The sequence below is a fragment of the Gracilinanus agilis genome, chromosome 4 (assembly GCF_016433145.1).
Source record: "Gracilinanus agilis isolate LMUSP501 chromosome 4, AgileGrace, whole genome shotgun sequence".
Lineage (NCBI taxonomy): Eukaryota > Metazoa > Chordata > Mammalia > Didelphimorphia > Didelphidae > Gracilinanus > Gracilinanus agilis.
Window position 1 is genome coordinate 225,899,680 of NC_058133.1, and position 17,047 is coordinate 225,916,726.

The 17,047-nt window shown below is 36.7% G+C and overlaps 1 protein-coding gene across 1 annotated transcript in view; it reads left to right on the forward strand.

The window, feature by feature from the left end:
• Positions 1-13,599, forward strand: part of CCDC57 (coiled-coil domain containing 57) — a 288,612-nt gene extending 275,013 nt beyond the window's left edge. The window contains exon 17 of the mRNA XM_044674503.1: positions 13,397-13,599. Within this exon, the coding sequence (XP_044530438.1) occupies positions 13,397-13,599 (203 nt within the window). The remainder of the gene's footprint in view (positions 1-13,396) is intronic.
• The last annotated feature ends 3,448 nt before the right edge of the window (positions 13,600-17,047 follow it).

Consider the following 17,047-nt stretch of genomic DNA (forward strand, 5'->3'; position numbering starts at 1 on the left):
CTATTCCCTCTTCATGATGCCACTCTGCCTCTCCTTCAGCTTCTATCTTTTGTTTTAAGTTTTATAAGCTATGCAATTATTGTTACAATAGTACATGTATATAATTTATAAATAATCAAAAGCACGTTAGAGGACATATGAGCAAAATCCTTTTATTGTGTGCCGGAAGCCATTGAGGCTGTGAGGTTAGCACAGCTATTCACAAGCTCTGACAATCCAGCATGGCAGGTTGTCAGGAGGATGGAGGTTCCACACTCAGTTTTCCCTATATGATTCTTTTTACAGTGACATTCACTTGCGTTGAAATTATTGCAATCAATATCCTTATCCAGCTCAAAGGAGACACAGAAAAACAATACAGGTTCATGGCAAGAACAATCACAGCCATAGACTACCCACAATCCAAAAATAAACCCCTGTATAACCCCCTAGAGTATAGAAATTTCCCCTAGAATCAGCCTAGCAAAAAACCAGCAGTTAGTGAGTTAATGCAAGTTTCTAAAGTTCCCAGCAAGAAAATACCTGGCCTGAGTTTGTTTCCAAACTCCTACAGACCATAGAAACAGTGAAATACAAGGAAATTAAGGCAATGACAAACTAGCACAGAATCACCCTACCAGAACTGTATTCTTAGTGATCCCATAACATAAAAAACACCATGGGAACAAAACATTGGACCAGACTGATAATATTGTATCTTATTGGATGTAATCAACTACCATAACTATCTCCTTGATTGATGAAAATGAAGAATATAACGTCCACTCCATTTCCTGTCCCTCCTCTCCTATGTGCAGTTAAGATGATAATGTGAAGGTTATTTAGGAGCCCAGATCTTCTACACATATCCTAGGAAAAGGGGGAAAAAACCAAACAGGTATCAAAAGTAACCTCTGTCTAGTCAAGACCTCCATAAAAAGATAACAGTTAGATTTTGGTAGAAGCCAGGAAAGAATTGCACAAGGGAAACCAACTCAAACCATGGTAAATGAATACATGACCTAGATATAAAAGGTCACATCGTAAACAAATTAGAGAAACATGGGAAGATAACCTATCAGGTCTATGGCTAGGAGAACAGTTCAAGACCAAACAAGAAATAGAGAAGATCGTAGGAGATAAAAGTGAATAATATTGATTACTTAAAATTAAAAAACAACTTACATAAATAGATATAATGAATGATAAAAGAGAAACACCAAATTTCTCTGATAAAGGTCTCAATTCCAAGATAAATAAGGAACTGATTAAAACTTTAAGAAAAAAGAGCCATTCCACAAATGATAAATGGTTTAAGGATATAAACAGTTTTCAAAGGAAGAAGCCCAAGATAAACATTGCCATGTGAAAAAAAAAATGCTCCAAATCACTCATTTTAAAATGTAAACAGTTCTAAGATTCTTCCTTAAACCCATCAGTCTAAGTTGAAAATAATGGTAATAATAATAATAGCATGTACAAGTGTTTTAAGGTTTGCAAAGAGCTTTACAGACATCATTTCATTTTATCTTCACAACAATCCTAAAAGGTAGGTGTCATTATCCCCATTTTAGAGATGAGGAAACTTAAGACAAACAGAGGTTGTGAGTTGATTAGGGCCACACCCCTAGTAAGTATCTGAGGCTGGATTTGAGCTCTGGTCTTCCTGACTCCAAATCCAGCCCTCTTATTTACTGTACAAACTAGCTGCCAAAAATGGAAAATAAAAAATGTTAGAGGGTCTGTGGGAAAACAGACACAATGTTGTACTGTTGGTGGATCTATGAATGAGTAGAGTCATCCTGGAAAGCAATTTGGAATTATATACAAAACAGTAACCATTTATGATTCCAAAAGACTCAAGATCAAATGCATTATCCATTACAGTGAGGGGATGAATTAAGTACATAATGAAACATACTTTTGAATAAAGCCATTAGGAGAATTTGTTTCATTTGATTATGAATATTGTTACAAGAACTTTTTTTTCTTTTTTTTTTGTAACTAAGAGGGAGAAAAAATAGATTTCTTTTCATTAAAAAAAAAAGACAGGTGGGGAGGTGTCATAGATAGGAAATGTTGCATGTGCTTTCAGATAAGAATTATTGTATTAGCTTTATTTAACTATTTTACTTTGTTACAAGAGATATCTCACAAAGTGGGAGTAATTTGTAAATATTTTTAATGTAAAAACAAAACACATCAACAAAATTAAAAATGCCTCCCCCCCAAAAAGCAACCTATAGACATAGACAATAGACATAGACAAATTCTAATTTCTAGGTCAATTAAAAGTAGAAAGAATGTAAGTAGAAAGAATGAAAATACCAAGGAACCACAGCCAGATTTACATGAGATTATGTGCTCTTGGAATGTAATATTCCAAAAGGTAAAAGATAAAGGCTTATAATCAAAAATCACCCTGCAAAATTAAGGGAAATTCTTAGGAGCTGACCAAAAAAAAGGGAACTTTAATAGAAAAGACTACAACCAAGTAAAAACTTTGAAATGAAAACACATGACTTGAAAGACACTTGGAAAGTTAATTACATATTTAAAGTAAAAGATAATAAATAACTGCCTACATTCTAGTAGAGAGAGAAGAGATTATTGTTTATTCAGAATTACTACTTTTGTCAGGGTCTACAAAGAGAGTTAAGAAATAAACACAGAAATTGGAATTTCCCAGGATCTGCTTCTGTGTTGGGCCCAAGCTAACACCCCAGACAAAATCTGGCCACCTATTTTCCCACTTCCATAGATTGTTTCAGAGGCTTCTCTAGCATCTGCCCCAGGATTGAGTCACCCCCATCTCCTATACTCCAGAGTTTTCTCCAGCAAAGACCATTAGAAATGAGGGAGGAACGGGGAGCAGGGGGAAAAAAAGGAATATGGTAGAAAAGAAATGAGGAAGAAAAGAAGCATTGTTTTCCTATTTGGAGTGTGGAGAAAAGGGTATGTATGTATAAGGAAACAAGTGGGAATAGGAAAAGGGAACTGACTTAAGAAGGAGGGCAATTACAAGGAATAGTAAAACAAACTTCAATGTTAGAAGGTAAATCATAAAGGAGGGATCAAAAAAAGAGATAAATATGGCAGTTAGAGACTGGAATTGGTAGAGGTGCAGAGGAGTAAGAACAGACTAATTCAAATATAAAATACTAGTATTGATACCATTCGTTCTTTTCTTCACCTGGTGGGGGAAGCAACCAAAAGAATTTGATGGAGAAAACTTGTCAGTTTTTAAGTGTGAATGGAGTGAACTTACTTATAAAACAAAAGACAATCAGCATAGATTAGAAAGCAAAATCAAATAATGTGTTTATTCTAAGAATCATTTTTGAAACCTAAGGATCCACATAGAATTCAAATGAGGGTCTAGAATAGAATTTATTATGCTTCAGGCTAATAAAAAAAAGAAGTAACTTACAATCATGACTTCAGTTAACAATAAAAACAGACATGGCTAAAAGAGATAAACATTATACTTATGTTCATTATATATATTATACTTAAACACATCAGAGATGTTAAAATGTGATTAATACTTAGTATTTGTCCTAAATGGAATAACATCTAAATATTTAAAGGAAAAGTTCACAAAATTATAGGGCAAACTGAAGAACTACTTTTAAGAATTAAATGTGGTGGATACATCACCAAATGTAGTGGTGAGCTACTGGGTGGCTCAGTGGATTGAGCCAGACCTAGAGACAGGAGGTCCTACGTTCAAATCCAGCCTTAGACACTTCCTAGCTGTGTGACCGTGGGCAAGTCCATTAACCCCCATTGTCTAGCCCTTACTGCTCTGCTACCTTAGAACGAATACAAGGTATTGATTCAAAGATGGAAGGTAAGGATTTTTTTAAATTAAATATGGTACCCCAACTAGGGAGACAGAAAGTAAAGAAAGAAAATTATTGGTCAATATCTAATGAATATCAATGCAAAAATATTGACTAAAATGTTAGTAAAGAGGCTACAGCAACATAAGGGAATTAAAGGTTGGTTCAGTGTAATGTAGCACATTGTACTTATTACAAAATAACCATGATTTTATATGAATAGATGCAGGACAAGTTTTTACAAAATACAACACCTCCGTATGTTGAAAATATTTAGAAGCATTAGAATAAGTTGACAAATGTGGGGCTAAGAACAGTTGTGGCTCTCTAAAATAAAGTGTTGGCATTATCTTTAATGGAGAAATGATGGAATCCTTTCCTAGTAAGATCAAAGGAAAGGCGTGGGGCAGCTGGGTAGCTCAGTGGATTGAGAGTCAGGCCTAGAGATGGGAGGTCCTAGGTTCAAATCCGGCCTCACACACTTCCCAGCTGTGTGACCCTGGGCAAGTCACTTGACCCCCATTGCCCACCCTTAACACTCTTCCACCAAGGAGCCAATACACAGAAGTTAAGGGTTTAAAAAAAAAAAAGATCAGAGGAAAAGCAAAGATGTTCATTATCACAACTATTTATTTGTACAAGAAATGCTAGCTATAGCAATAAGACAAGGAAAAGTAGCTGAGAGAATAATAAGCCTAAGCAAAAAAAAGATGACAAAAGTAATACCTTTTTAGATTCAATGCTTTATTTACAGAATGGGGAATGGAAAGGAATAATCTTTTATATAGAGCCTACTAGGTACTATTCCTGTGATAAACACTTTACAAATATCTCATCCAAGCTTCACGAGCAACCCTGCAAGATAGGTTCTGTTGATTATCTCCAACTTATAGTTAAGGAAACTGAGACCAATAGAGGTTAAGAGACATACCCAGGGTCATGTAATTGGCATGTCTGAGGCCAGATTTGAACTGAGATGAAATTTGAACTCAGTTCTTCCTGTCTCCAGATCTAATACTCTATATCCAATGAACCATCTAGCTAAGATGACCCGCAAGACCCTAGAGAGTCAACAAAATTAACCAAAACAATTACTTCAGCAAAGTAATAGTATCAGCCCTCCTATATATTACCAACAAAACCAGAAGAAAGAGATAAAAAGAGAAATATCATTCAAAATAACTACAAAATGTATAATGATAGTATAAAATACCTGATAGTCCATACACCAAGATACACACAGGAATTATTATATGAAAACAACTACAAATAATTGAAGAAATATTCATTGAAATATGGTTTGACTATGTGCCCATATAAAAAATTTAACAATATTCCATTAATGAATTTATGTATTCAGTTCCATGCCAACTACCAGAGAATTACTTTACAAAAGTAGATAAAATGGTAATAGAATTCTAATGGAAAAATAAACTATTAAGGATCTCAAGGAAAAGAATTGTAAAAATGGAGTAGGAAGGAGCTATCTCATATATCAATATGATTATAATATAAATAGTCAATCTCAAACTATACTACAAAGCAACAGTCACTCAAATTATTTGGTACTGGTTAAAAAATAGAAAGTTAATTAGTGGAACAGATCAGGTACACCAGATCCAGAAGTAAATAGCCACAATAGCACAGTGTTTGATAATCCAAAAAAACCACAGGAATCTGTATTTGACAAAAATTGCTGTGAAAAATGGACAGCACACTAGTAGAAGTTAGGTTTGACCAAGATTTCACACCATATAGCACAGGCTTCAAATCAATTCAGGACCTAGATGTCAAAGAATATACATTATAAATAATTTAGATGATCAGGAGAAGAAATACATTTTATAATTAAGGATAGGGAAAAAGGAAAGGGAACAAGTATTTATTAAGTATCTATTAATATAGAAATACTTACATATAGCTACTATATGCCAGGTACTATGCCAATAAGCACTTTTCAAAGTACTTTTACATCTCATTTGATCCTCACAAGCATCCTTGAAGGTAGGTACTATTATTATTCTCATTTTACAGTAGAGGAAGTTGAGACAGACAGTATGACTTGTCCAGGATCACATAGCTAGGAAGTGTCTGAGACTAGTTGACCCTCTAGCATTACCTAGCCACCTTTGTTTTCCTCTGAGGCTTTACTTATTGAAGTTTTTGAGCCATTCTCTTTCCAAATTTGTATCTAAAGTGTCTCTTTCACCATAATAGGTTTTTATAGGGGGATTCTTTTTTGCTCATTCTTTCTTGACTTCAGATTTGATGTTAGATCCAGATTCTGCATATGTCTAGATCAGTGATGGGCAAACTATGACCCACGTACCAGATGCGGGCCCCCTGAAATGTTCTGTCCCTCAGGGCAACATTATTCCTAATTTGATGAATACAATGAGTAGGATACAATACAATAAACTTTGAAAAAGTTGCCTTAGAAACAGACTGACAGATGAGCATTTCCTTTCCTTTGGTCCCCTTTTTAAAAAGTTTGCCCATATCAGATGTCATGTTTTCTAGAATCTCGAGGACAGCCCAGCATGGAGATATATCAGGTTTCAGTGCTCCCAGAAAGTCTGAACCTGGGCAGAGTTTAGTACCACCACCCTTCTCAACTTCATTTGAATTTTGCAAGTTTCTAATCTGGGTTTGGAACTAACAGTAAACTGCTGCAGAACATCATCCAACTCTCCAATCCAGTCAACATTTGTTAAGCACCTACTATGTGCTAGGCACTGTGCCTGCCATAGCTTGTAGCCTTCAGATCAAGCTAGAAGCTGGAACTGAGATCTTGCTCTGAACCTGTGGTTTGAGCCATCCTGCTGCAGCTCACTTCTGGACTTGCTCCTTGTTCATGATACCACTCCTAACCTGCTTCAACACCCTTGGGTACAGGTCACCTCCTCAGTCTGCCCTGGATCTGTGACTTGGAACTAGCTGGGGAGCAACAAAGCTGCCAGTCAGCACCTGTTCCCACTCCCCATGGAATTTATGGTTCCCAGGATGGGTCTGAGACCTTCCCTTGCCCTGGTGCACATCCTCTCCCCAAACTGGAGTGCTTCACCAAGTTTGCAAACCTTTCTGTTTCCCTGTGCCAACTTGGGTTGGGGAAATGACTCACTGTGATTACTTTTTCTTGTGTTTCCACACAAGGATTTAATCTGGTATGATTTCTCTAGATCTTCCTAGGGGAGGGGAATAGAGCTAGGCTATAATTCTGCCATCTTACTATGCCTCCCAGCCTTAAGAGGCAGAAAAATATATTGACCTACATTGACAAAGACGTTTCCTCACCTGGCAGAGCTCTAATAAAATCAAAGATTCAGTCCGATCTCTATTATATATACTATTAAAACAAAAGATATTGTTCAGTAGAAAAATGCTAATATGCAGTTATTTTAAAAAAAAAGAAGAAACACATGCTATCAACAATCATGTGAAGGGGCAACTAGGTAGCAATAGTCAGGCCTGGAGTCAGGAGGACCTGGGTTCAAATGTGATCTCAGGTACTTAGACAGCATCTGAAATCCTGTAATCATAAGATTTATTCCTTTCTTCTAAAGCATTGTTTCCAAGTAGCATAGTGGAGAATCAATCAGCAAATATTTATCAAGGACTGAGCACTGAGAATACAAAGAAATTCTGGCTTTAAGGAGCTCACATTCGAATGGGGTGGGGTGGGGGTGGGAGGGAAGATGCCAATAAATAGGTACATACAAGATATATGATGGATATATATGAAGGACCAAGTAAGTAGATAAAGGTCATCTGAGGGAGGAATCTTTTGGCAGTCTGGGGGCTTCTAAGGGTAACCCGATAAGTGACTTCCCCCAAGACTGTAACTCATAAGCCCCAACCATTGTGTGTTTCATGAACAGTCAATCAGTAGATGCAATTCTTAGAAAGATATTTACTCAACTAGTATAGAAAAAAAAAACATATAGTTACAAAATATTTTCCAAAAAAAACCTCAAGTATTCTACAAAAACAGAGTCTGCTGTGAGGTAAGTTGGATAAAATGGTAGTGATACACATGCGTAGAGACCAAATATGGCCAAGGCAACTCACAATTCCTGATCATCAAGATTTCTATGCCCTTTTTTTCTCCAGAGTCCTCATGAAGTTCACTGTGGAGCATGCCATAAGTATCTATGATGGACTAGTCACTATATATGGCTAGTTTAGGCTGGATCAATCACCGCAGAATATAGCATTTCAGCTTTACAGACAGCTCAACTAGCCCTCCTCAGTGTTATAATACTCAGGCTTGATGTTATACATCCTGTCAATTCTTCCTTAGCAATAACTCTCCTTTGTTCCATACTCTCTGTTTATACTTCTACCCTAGTATAGACCTAGAAAAAGTTGCCTGGAATATTGAAATGACTTTCTAAAAAGTTTTTTTAGCCTCCATTCCCTACTACTCACCTTACCCCAGAATTCGTCCTTTATACCACTGCCAGATTAATTTTCCTTCTGTATAATTATTCATGTTCCCCACAACTCTTCAGCAGCTCCCTAGTGCCCTGCAATTAGAGTTCAGACTCCTTTGCCTAGCATCAAAAACCTCTACAATATGACACAAAGCCACTTTCCAGACTTTTCTCATACTGTTCTTTCCACTATCTGTTCTCTCAAATTTCTGCCTAATCTTCTGTGGGCCTATCTTTCTTCCTGGTGCCTCCACTACACTTCAGATCAGAGAAGTTAATAAGACAAACAAGTAACCTGAATTTCACATTTCCCTATTTATGTATTGGGTTTGGGAGGGAGTATTGACTGGGGGGCTTTGATCCATTGAGCCCCCTTGCATACTATAATTTCAACAAATGACTTGGTAGGGCTCAATGGATCAACTGATCCCCCTGATCAAACAACCCCACTCCAACTCTGATAAAACTTTTTAAATGGTCTGTACACCATGAGATCAAGAAGTAAAGATTTGAGATATTTGAGCTCAGTGAGATAACATTTGTTTTAAAGCATTTAACATAGTGCCTTCTATAAATATTCCCTTCCCTTCCTGAGATATTACAGTCAAGTCATCTTTTGTATGAGGAAAAGGAGAAATCTCATTTCTAAGAAGGGTTACCAAAAGCATAAGAAAGAACATTTTAACTACAAGACAGTCTTAAGACAAAACTCACCTTACTAGTTTATGATGTAGGCTTATAAAGTTCTGTGAACAAGATCCTCACTACAATCAGAAATTGAGTGAGCTATTATAATAACTGAGATGGCTCTGTTTGATCTTTCACTGTAGCTTCTTTTTCTTCCTTATAGCAGAAAATGAATAGTACTTCTGATTTACAGACTGCTCTCCAAGTATAAATATTATTGTTCCCATTTTACAGATAAGGGGTATAGGTCAAATAAAGTAATTTATGCATTATCATATAAGGCATTGCCAAAGTTAAGACTAGAACTTGAGGTTCCTGACATCCCATGTGGCTCTTTCCCACAAGACAACTTTAATGGAGAATAAACTGGGCAGATATTGTTATATGTAAGGATAAAGTTGAACAGAGGGAAGGAGAGAATAGCTTATTTTTGTGGGGAAAAAGAAACAAACTGCATTACAGCAATATAATCAAAGATACTTTTAATCTATATATGAGCATAGCAGGAATTGCTCCAAAAGCAAATAGAAGTACATTCAAGAACTGTCTGGTAATCCTATCCTTACTGTCAATATTGATCAGCTATTTAGTAAGGAATATGTCCATTCTAGGGCCATGCAGCAGAAGCATGAGAGAACTTGGAGAAGAACAAGAAGGCAGCAAAAGATTTGATAGGTTTGGCTAATAAAATCTATTGAAAGGAAGCCAAGGGAACTGAAATTTATTTACTTTAGAAAAAAATTGGAAAGGGAATAAATAGTATTCTTCAAGTATGTGAAGGAAGATAAGATGACTAAATAGGCTAAAGGTATAGGCTAAAGGTAAAACATTCATTTGGAAGGACTTTCAGACTGTAAGCATTATGAGATACTGGGATAACCATACAATGAAAGGAAACTCAGTTTATATTTTCTCACAGTTTTTATATTTTCTTCTGTCTTTATTACCCTCTCTTTTGGTTTATCTGCTTGTGGGCTAGGTTTTCGTTCAGGCCTTCTCTCATCTTTTAGTATTTGAGATTTTCTCTTGTATTCTGTATAACTCAGTTTTGGGACTCCTCTTCATTGTCTGAAGTCTTCCCCTTTCCACTGCTGTCCAAGCCCTTGAAGATTAACTACAGAGTTGCCTCAGCCTCCTCAGCTTGGGAGACCTAAAGCTAGAGCTCATCTCCAGCCTCTTTACCACAGCTGTCCTGACAAAGTCTTCTTCTTTTTTTTTTTAAGCCAACACCTTCAAACAAATTCAGACCTTCAAGTTTTTTAATGGACTGTAATTGTTTTTGTTTTTTATCCTAAACCTAAAAATACAAAAAAAGTGGTGTCCTGGTGTCCATAAACAAAGTAGATAACAAGAGGGAATTATATGTAACTGTGATTCTATATTCCATACCACTTTATTTTTTAAAATTATACTGCATAACTAATTCATGTTACTTTCAAAACTGTCCTGCTTGTTTTTGCTTCTGTCCAAATTACCATCTGAACTCCTCAGTGCACATTTTAAAAGGTTTCTATGATTCTTCTATTCTTTTTCTTTTTGGTATAGTTGTTACTACTCCTTACTCCTCCTTTCCTCCTCTAATCAAAAATAGGGGAAAAAATTCTGGTGACATATAAGCATAATAATGTTCAAAAACATATGGCTCCTTCCACATGTTGAGTCCACCTATTTGTTAAGAGATGAGAAACTTGCTTCATCATAGGCCTTCAATAGGTCATTACTTTAACCAGAGTTTTTAAGGCTTTCAGGATTTATTTTTTTATTTGTTTATAATGATGTTATCATTGTATAAATTGTCTTCCTGGTTCTGCTTACTTCCCACTGAATCATTTAATACTAACCACAATTCTCTGAAATCATCTCCTTTGTCATTTCTTAATTTGTAATAGTATTCCATCACATTCATAAGCCACAGTTTATTTGGTTGTTCCCTGAATAGTATCAGGAAGTTTGTTGTGCTTTTGACTCTTCCTTCTCTGGCATTATCTTCCTTCCTCATTCCTACCTATTTCTCTGATGAGATTCACATATTCACACCAGAGTTAGTGTGTACACACACACATTCTCTCTCTCTCTCTCTCTCTCTCTCTCTCTCTCTCTCTCTCTCTCTCTCTCTCTCACACACACACACACACACACACACACACACACATCCCTTCTTTGATTCAGATAAGAATGAAGTTCATCTGAAGCTTACTCCATCTCTTCTACATTTTTATGCTTTCACACAGTTATGAAAAATAGTAAAACCTACCCCCCTTCTTCCTCTTTTCTAAACTAAGGTATTCCTTTTAGGTTCACTTTTCCTTCCCTTCTTAAAGACCTTGAAATAGAACTAATCCACCCCCAACTCCTCTTTTTCTTAATTCCATAAGAACCTTTTAAAGACATTAAAGTTCTAAAATAAAAATTTGTTTCTTCTTCCCCATTAGAATTTTAGCACTTTGTTGGGCATTCCCTTCCATTTGCTCAAATAAATTTACCTTTCTAGATTTTTCTGGATTCTTGTTCTTGTATTTCAGGGTTCATATACACCTCTGCTCTTTTCATCAAAAATACTTGAAAGTCTTCTATTTCATTGAGGGTCCATCTTTTCCCCCATAAATTTATACTTTGTCCAATCTTTCCATTCTCTTTTCTTTTCAATGACTAGATATAATCAACATTTTTTTCTTGAAGAGAGTGGTGGTTTGGGCAGAATCACTGTCATGGGAAAACTCTATACCTATACCTGAAGCCTCAAGGCTACCCTGTTTGCTTGTGTTCATTACAGTGAATATATGGGTTTAGTTGGGAGTAGGGATGTTGAACAAGAGTTCCAAGTATTAAAACTTTCTAGACGTTAATTCATGAAATTTTTTATCTCATATGTATATAGAGGAGGATGAAAACATAGTTTCCTATGGGATAAGTTATAATTATTCTCTAACTAGTACATAATTCTTTTATTTTGAGGTTTAGGAATTGGAGCTATTTGAAGAAAGCAGCTAACTTGTCAGCCAACTTGCTCATTCTGTGATTTATCTTAATCATCAATTTCCTGTTGCTTGGATTATACCCAATGTCTTTTCTAGTTGGTGATTGTGTCTGGTTCAGTTTTTAAGTGGTGGCATACTGAGGTAGAGGTCATGAGCTCAGTTTCCACATGGATCATTTAATTTTGCTCTAAGTCATGGCCATAGATTGCACCTCTGAACTCAGCCCATTGTCTTAAATTCACACGTCACTGGTAAAGAGAATATGATAGAGAGAGCAATAACAACAACAAAAAAATTGAAATGTGCCTGGATTACATGTAGTAACCATTTTAGTAGAAGGCTAATGGGTAAGAGAGGTGATGGAGACCCCTGGAAATTTTTGAGGAGAAAAAATTTGTTTCTCCAGGGTGGTCTGAGTACAGTCCTTTCTCAGGATATATAGGAATGGACTAATTTTGCAAGGCTCCAACCAGCTCAAGGTCCTTATTTTCTCCATCACGGAGGAATACTCTTGTGTATAAAAGACAAAGGGAAAAGAAGTGGTTGAAGAACTAAGATGCCAACTAGGGTTTTCCAACATTTCCTTTTTCCAGCTTTTCTGCTTGAGCTAGGCCACGTGAAGTAGAACTGATTGGAACAGCCAGCTTCTCCTGGTGCAATGTTTGAACTTAGTCATAGAAAAGCAGGCAATTGGCTCTGATGTTGTTATTATTGGCTTACTTGTGTTGAGCCAATAGGAGGTTAATGACCACTGTGGGGTACTAGCTTGAATTTTGACAAAATCCATGTTGGATGATGGTACCAGTAGATTATGAACTCTGAGGGCAGGGACTTTCTTCTGGCTCTTTGCATCCTCAGCACTTAGCATGGTACCTGGTATAGAGTAAATGTTTAACAAATGCTTCCTGACATTAAAAGCTAGTGAAAAGCTGTCTAAGAGGTGAAACTTCAAGTAAACTATTAACCACAAAAGTGCACATTTCTCTTTCTTTGGCTTAGAATGAGACCAAAATCAGGGGTTTTTATTTCATGTTGTGAAATAATCATGACAAGAACTTATGTTTCTCTAGGTCCAAGTGTACCGAGTGCCCCAGTAGGAGAGAGAAGGGCTCTGGCATCTAAAAAGCACATGTTCACAAGGACCTCTTGTCCCCCAGGACAATGAGGACAGAACCCAGTAGCTAAAGCTATTGTGCAAGACAGTTGCAACAGTTGTTTCTGTAGGTTCTCCAGCTTGCAATGGCTCCAATTAAAGCAACTCAGGAGATTTAAGATTTAATTCTGGTGAATTAAGAAAGAAATTAATTTCAAATCAATAGCCAGTTCCTTAACACATCTAGAACTTCATTTTTAAAATCTGTTATATATGTCCTTTTAATCTTAATTTTTTAAGATTTAATTTTTTTAATGTATTAAATTAATCTTTTAGTTTTAATAGTCTTAACAAAAATTTTTTCTCTTTCTCTTCACACAGTGGAGATCTCAGTACCCAGGGCAGCTGACAGCCTCCAAGAAAGGAACCAGGATACAGTAGGGACTTCCAGAGCTTTTACCATTGAAGGGATGAAGTTGGAGGTCCAGCCAAGGCCAAAATCCACCAAGCCCTCTAAGCCCCATCCTGCAAAACCAAAAATTACCCAGAAATCAAAAATCAGGAACTATAATGTGAAGGAATAACCTCAGTATAACAGTGCCCAGCTTCTCTCTCTCCAGTGATAGGATGTAGAATAGGAATCTCCATACTGGGATGTGGAAAGCATTTCTATTGGTATGACAATGATGGAGGAGCAAGGCAGGAAAGTAGGTTCTTAGATTCAGAAGAGAAACTTCCATTTTACACATTCTGTTGGGGGTGGCTTTATTTGTGTTGCCTACAGAGTTAATTAAAACTAACAAGCATCCTAGCTTTTATATTAGTCTTGATGGTAGGTTGTTTATCTGCTGTATTTGAGTTGTCCTGTATAGCATAAATAATTATACTGTGAATCAAAACTAAAGAATCTCATGAAAATCCCTTATATCCTGGGTAACAATAGCAAGAGTGACCTACTGTTATACTGTGGTTTTGGCTCTCGGTTTTTCAGACCCATCCAGTGACTGCTCTTCTGTTTCTAAGATCCATATCTAGTGCTCCACCCTACCTGTATTCCTATGGGTGGGATGGGCATTCTTCTTTCCCTTAGAAAATATGATAAGAGAGCAGGAGGATGTCCATCTGTAGTAGAAGTATTTCTCATGTATTTTTCCCTCACAGTGTTTAATCATTATTGTGATAAGCTTCTTAGTGCTAACCTTGCAAGAGGAAGAGGGCTGTATCCTTTGGACCCCACACTTTCAAAGATCTTCCTTTGGGATCCCCTTCTTAAAATTGCACAGAAGAAAAAAAAAAGTTGAGAAGGCTTCAGTAAGGCAACCTCCAGAATGGTATGCCACTAGGAAAGCAAACATTTTTATGCCAATCCAAAATTATCGCCTGCCACACTTTTATTAGCTCCACAGATACTTCCTCTTCAATGAGGATAACCAGGATCCTTAATTCAAACTGAATCCCTCACTGCAGAAGGTGGAGCCCTTTTAAATGAAGGTTTTACAAGAGGTGGGAACAAGCATTTCTACTCTGACAAGAGCTCAGACTTCTAGAAATGGGTCATGATAGAGTTACTTTTAAATTGTGGAGATCATTTCAATCGGCTGCAGGCTGTGAACATATCCACTTGTTCCTTTCTGTAGCACAACCCTACTTCGGGTTTTGAATTTCCAGAGACCTACCTTATACCTCATTAACATTTCCCTTGTAAAGCAGGAACCATACCATGGCCTGGCACCTGCAGCATCTTCAACAGCCTCTCATCCCATCCAGAAGCAGAATGAGGGGCCTAAGCATTGCCCTCTTCCTCTTGGCAAAGAGATGATAGACTAGAGGTACAGAATGAGACATTTTCAGACATAGCCAATGTGTTGATTTGTTTAGCTTGAATATACTTATCTGTTGGGAGATGGGGGGAGGGTGTGGGGGGGATATAAATTTGTGGGTAGTGATAGAGATGCAAAACAAATAAGCATCAACTTAAAATATACAGAAGAAAAAAATTGAAAAGGTGACACATAGGTCAAGTTTGTCACTACCTTGTAAATTTACATTTATGCAATCATCCTTTTTCTTTGTATGTTGAAATGTTTGTGTTGATGATTACTAAATTCATAATAAAAAGAAAACATTTAAAGCCTATTCAGCTACAAATGCGTCTGTTTCCTGCCTCTTCCAAGCAAGCAAAAGGTTCCTTTCACCAGTAGCACATCTGTAACAAGGGTCCTGCCCCTTACCCATCTGGAACTCATATGCATTCCCATTACCACTGTCCAAAAACAGTAATTGTAGTCAGCATAGGCTCTGCCCTGTACTTGAATGTCCCTCCTCTTCCCATTCCTATTTTGTCTTTCTCTAGAACTCTCTTCTTTCCCTACTCCTACCAGAATACTGTTAAAGTAAAGTCATTCACTGTGCCACCAGAGCTCTTTCTATACAGGGTGCTTTGGCTTTCTGGTCTCTATAGATCTGAAATGGCCTCTTCCCACATCTCTCCCTGCTTCCTTAAGGATCCAAGTCAGGACGTACCTTCTACATAAACATAAAACTTTCCTAGATCTCTTGTGCCACCCCCTCTCAAGTCTTAAGTGATTTTTCCTTCCAGAATCTCTCACAAAATTGTTTTACTTCTTCTGAGCACTTGCATTATTAAAATTTTTATTATCTCACCTCCTAGATTGTAATCTCAAAATCAGGGGCTATCTGTGGTTTCATTTTTTGTATACCAGAATCTACCTTGTAGAGTAGACACTAAATAGCTGTTGATTTTGCCTTGAGCAGCTAGATCTTCCTAAAGGCTTTAAGTTAACATTAATTTCCTAGAAAATGTAGTTCACACACTAAACTAGGCAAACAGCTCTCTAACTTTCTGTCCAGCATATAGAGAAGTCTAGTCTACTCCTGTAAGGTGTTATAAATACTGGAGGTATTACCAGTCCACAATGAATAATCAGAGAAATGTTAGAGATTTGAAAACAACATCTTTGCCTTCCTTTAATCCAATATATTAACAATTTACTTCAGCTAAATTTGAAATGGCCAGCAGGAATAGGCTGAACGGTTTTAGGGTTTATCTACTTGGCTTTATATATCTGATCATTTCAAAGAATCCTTTATTCAGGAAAATAAGAGTATGTTGTACTTCAGGGAACTATGCAGTTCACTCAGTAAGACTAATGTCTTCAAGAGGTTTGAATCCCAAAAGTCAAGTTTTGCTACACAAAGGGCAGCAAGGCTTACTAAAAACAATACTATTTCCTGAGGGAAGCTCCAAATGGCATTCCCCATAAAATCAGTAGAGAGAGAAAGACTTGATTTGAGAATTTAAGGTTTCTGGTGACCTCCAGATAGAAAATGAAAATTTCTTAAAATTGAGAGGAGAGTAGAACAAAGGCCAAGTGATAACTTGAATGTCTGGAGAGAGACCACAAAGAAATACCTCAAGTATTACAAATCAACCACTGTTCAGGCATTTAAGTTCTGATACAGTTCTTTTTCTCTTCTGATGGAGTTTACAAATTCATTTATATACAAAGGAAGAGAAGAATTTAAAAAAAAAATACCAGAATAGTTAGGTCCTATTACTATAAATTCTTCCAGAAATCAAGATGGAGGCTGGTAGAATTAGGGGGAGAACCTAATAGTGGCAAAGAAAGAGACCTGGTTGAAACTGAACTCATTTCTTCTTGTCCCTAAATGACTAGTTTTTCTATGAAATGGCTCTGAGGTTTAATGATAGAAGAAAGTTGATGTTTTGCAACACTCAGATATAATGGAAGAAAAAATTTGCTTCCAGAAGATAACCTGGGAAATAACCCAATGACTTAACAGAACACCTTTCTTTGAGGAATTGCATTCTTCATAAACATTCTCTAAGTTTATTTTTATACTTATAAGTTTTGATCATGTATGTTATTGCTCTGTGCAAAAACTGTTGGGCTCCCCACCACCCCACCCCAATGCCCACAGCTAAGTGGCACAGTGAACCTAGTATCAAAAGATCTGAGTTCAAACTGTACCTTAGACACCAGCTTTGTG